Here is a 4,227-nt window from a genome sequence, read left to right on the forward strand (position 1 = left end):
TATTGGGCCGAAATAAGAGATGACCCCAAGCCGTCACCAGAGCTAATCGGCTCAGTGGTACTATTATTTGTACTGTGATTTTGATCTAAAGTGCACATACAAACCTTAACGCACGGAAAATCTATGGCACATGACAAGATGCTGTAGCTTGCACGACAGGTATATAAAGCTGTGTATTTTGTCGACTTACTTGTTTCCAGTAATGTCTTCAGTACGTCTGGTTGCCTGTCCAAGAGAACCTTCTCAAATTCCTTTAGCTTTGAGCCTTGTTCATTCCCTGACTTTTCCAATACACGAAGAAATCTGTCAGCGAAAAAAGTGGAAGTCTTTTTTTTCCTTCTCCTTGATCTTCATCAAAAGCTGGTACTGCTTAAGTGTAATGATGCTGTTCTCAAGACATGGATGAATGATAGCACTCGTGTCTAATGTTTGGACAATGCACTCTCGTTTCTTTTTCAGTTGCTGCCAAGTTAAATGTGGAGCAGAACGAAAAAGGTTGCAAATAGTCGAATTCACTTTACCAACAGATTCTATAAATTTCACCACAATGTTAGGGTCGCTTTTGGCTTTCTCCATGATGACGTCGTAAAGAGCTTCTGAAGCTGATTCGAAATCATCCATTTCTTCTATCCAATCAATAACACCATCTACATCTTCTTCAACAAGAACTTTGTCAGATATCAAAGCTTTGATTGCAGATTGAACACAGTCTTGTAGTTGTTGCAGAACACTAGCTTTCTGGGATGAAAACTTTGATAGAGCAGAAGCTAAGTCCGTGACAATACGTAGCTGTAAACAAGGCAGTTATTAGTAACGAATAGTCATGAGTTCTATGCAATTCCCGAGTTTGTGCATGTACGTTATTTGTTTGCGAAGCAAACCAATTGGACATTGTTCATTGTAGTTGACGACACACACACACACACACACACACACACACACACACACACACACACACACACACACACACACACACACACACACACACACACACCAATAAAGTAAATACACATGTATATTGAAAGCGAGGACAGAAAGACAGCGAAAGTAGCAGAAGTTCCGTAGTCTTTCTACAGCAATAAAGGACGCCGTTGTCTCATTACTAATAAATTAAATTAAAAAAGCAACTAAAAATATAGAGTTTATGGCGGTGACAGTGAAAGCATGACATATTTAGTAACTGTCTCTATTTTGACCTAGGATTTCTTCCCCACACATTCCACTCTAACCCTTCTAATCTCCGTCTACGTTCTACTGATAGTCTACCGCGCCTAGGTACGATCTTCAAAATTGTTGCTGCTATTCTAGAGTATCGTTTAAAGCACACCACGACAGATGTGCGTTTACGTTATATTAGGTAAACAGATGCAACATGTCCTGCCTAATATTAGACTAAAGATACTGCAAGGCTGGCAGAGTAGGCTCGGCAACGCAGGTGGGCCATGGCGTACCCAACGTTTCAAAGTTGGACTTCCTCTAACGGGCTCTTGGCTAGAATCAACTTCCAGAAGTATTAGTTCAAGTGATTAAGTACACTAGCTATTTTTTAAGTTGACTGTGTTCGGGGCTTGGCCACACAAAACCTGGTGCACCCAACATCTGCAGTGCTCTGCTCTCCCAGCATGGGAGACTTCAACCACGTCGTGATACGAAATATTGCACCAGAAACAAGATGTCCGTACAATGTATGGCTAGTCTACTGCATGATGCGTATTGCATAATATTTATGTAGTTGGCTAGAGTTGGTGTACGCCTACTCACTTTCTCAGTACCGCCATTCGTTTTGTATTCATCACCAGCAGCTGCAGCCATTTCGTACTTATACTCAGTCACTCTCCGCGTCAGCAAGGACGCAACAAACCGATGCGGAATGTACGTTGAGCAGCTGAAAAGCAGGAAAATTGAACAGGAAACTGATGAAATCACGATATCAACTTTCTACTTTCTAGATAATTCAGAAAGTGATAGACTACCTAACCTGTAGCAGAGTTGTAGTTGACTACGTCAAGCGATGTAAAACTTGAATACAAATAGCAGAAGATCCTATGTAGTCCCACCCACGTGCTTAGAGACAGGAAGGCTTCTACCAACCTAGACAGAAAACACAACAATTAGTTAGCTATAAAACTAAAAGGTGTTAGGATGTATAGTTCATAAAATGCGTTTCTGACAAATATTACATCTAACGATCCGCTCGCGACAATCCCATTATTGATCTACGCTCTATGGGGCGGCCTCACATCTAGATATCACGTGAAGAGACACATTTCAACTATGCGAGTCTAATACACATTTCATGCTCAAGCTACTCCTGCCAGAAGCAGTCTGAACTTACGGTTAAGACGAGCTACTCAAACATATAACATCCAGAAGCACGTGTGACGTCTTTATATCAACGAAAATATGTAATGAACATCAGCAGAGAACATGTTCACATACGCTAGCTTGCCGGTGTGTGTTACTGATGTATCTACTGGGACAGTGGATATTAAAAGGTTTTAAGTAATGCTTTGGTACGTGGATTTTCAAGACAAAGCTTAATTCTAGAGTAATATGTTTTTGTCAGTGCGCATGCGTTATCTCCGTATCTTGTTGCAGTAAATTTTATCGACAAAATGGACTTCTTCGGGTAATGAATAATGTTTTCTTTAATTTAGAATTAATGTCTCTATTTATGGATTTGCAAAATAAAACTTAATTCGTTGCTAAGTTATATCGACCGTGCAATTAGTTGTCGCACATGCGCACTAGCTGGCAGTATACGGTATCTTAGCTGCCCTGCCTATTTGCCCTAGTGAACATTAACTGCCCAGGTAATTCTGCACCACATTTCCAATGCTTTCATTGAATTCGTAAACGGAAAGAATTCAAAGACTAAACTGATTGCATTGGAAATCCTCGCGAAATTTCCCGCTAAGCGTGCTTGCATCCACGCAAACTTGATTGCATAGCTACGCAATCAAGGTAGAAGATTGGGCTGAAGTATACAGCCAGAGTTGAACACGAGACCTTAAAGTCACCGTTAAAAAAGTAAACATAAGGGAGCGATTTTGTGCAGTGCAGTTGGTCCTCTCAACCTTACTTGCAGCTGCAGCGTCAAAGGCTAGGCTCGTACATGCATACTGTTCTACATAAAAAGGAAGATCCCAGGTGACACAATTTGTTTTCTATAGATAAAGAATACCAAATTATTTCCCTAACTTACCCAGTTTTCGCCCCAGCAGCGCTGACAACAAAATTCCCGGATAAGAAGCAGAAACAAAACAAATTAATATGATAATGTTAGCTCTAGGCTCGCGCACTAGTGTTGTGAGTCTTCGAAGCTACAAGAAATATATTTAATTATATTACAGCTCTGATGTAACCTCTAAAATGATATAACAATCTCTACCATAGTTACAAAACCCAAATCCAGTGGAGAAACCACCAAGAGGAACGTACCACTCATCGGAAGCACAAAATGAATTCAAAACACTTGTGAGTGTTGTGAGAAGTTTGTGCTGTCTTTCAATAACCCAAAACAACGTCTCAACGTCATGAAGTGCCTTCGACATCGTCAGTCATGCCGTCCAGCTCCTCGAACTTCGCCGGCGTTAGGAACATGGGGTTCCCAGACGTTCCTATAGTGGATGGAGATCCAAGGCCAACGAAAGAAAGGAAGATTGGGCTTCCGAAAACACCTGAAGAACTGGGTTGGTATTGTGTCTAAATTTTGAGTAGTGGTAGCCAACTTCCAGTAAGTAACTGAATTCAGTAGATAACTACTTCAAATCTGCTATCAACAATAGAATAGATGCTACTGAGCAAATACTACTCAATGCTGTGTACATAAAGTTGCTGTCTTCACAAGAATTGAAAATGTAGCCAGTCTTAGTAAATCAACATTACAAGTAAAAACTTTCCAGCTAGACAAAGCTTCATGTATGACAGAATTTATGTAAAAGCCATCAGATTTTACAAATAGACTGACAGACAGATAGACATAAAGACAGGCAAAGAAACAAACAGACAAACACAGAGACAGACAGACAGAAACACAAACATGCCTGCAAACAAGCAAACTAAGGGGTCGTCCGTAATTACCGATAGTTTTCGCAGAACAAAATTATTTCGAACCTGGGTGGTGGGTTGGGGACCAGGACGAATTTAAGAAAATATTGAATCCCGTGTCAATGCATTGATTTCTAATAGTGCAGTAGTAGAGTTTATGATTAATTAAGATCAGTC

General features: G+C 40.4%; 1 protein-coding gene across 2 annotated transcripts; it reads right to left on the reverse strand.

Moving 5' to 3' along the window:
* LOC134195164 (uncharacterized) lies at positions 1 to 2,077 on the reverse strand. 2 transcript variants are annotated; one of them, XR_009972333.1, is made up of 4 exons: positions 1,979 to 2,077; positions 1,762 to 1,885; positions 191 to 789; positions 1 to 121 (listed from the first exon to the last, which is right to left on the reverse strand). XR_009972333.1 is itself a non-coding variant. In XM_062664172.1 (3 exons), exons 2-3 carry the CDS (start codon positions 1,810 to 1,812, stop codon positions 307 to 309), a joined length of 534 nt encoding a protein of 177 aa, XP_062520156.1. In that variant the 5' UTR covers positions 1,813 to 1,885; positions 1,979 to 2,077; the 3' UTR covers positions 1 to 306. The 2 variants fall into 2 exon arrangements, 1 of the variants encoding a protein (XP_062520156.1); XM_062664172.1 differs by having other exon boundaries at positions 1 to 789.
* Positions 2,078 to 4,227: the final 2,150 nt, after the last annotated feature.

The sequence above is a fragment of the Corticium candelabrum genome, chromosome 19 (genome assembly GCF_963422355.1).
Source record: "Corticium candelabrum chromosome 19, ooCorCand1.1, whole genome shotgun sequence".
Classification (NCBI taxonomy): Eukaryota; Metazoa; Porifera; class Homoscleromorpha; order Homosclerophorida; family Plakinidae; genus Corticium; species Corticium candelabrum.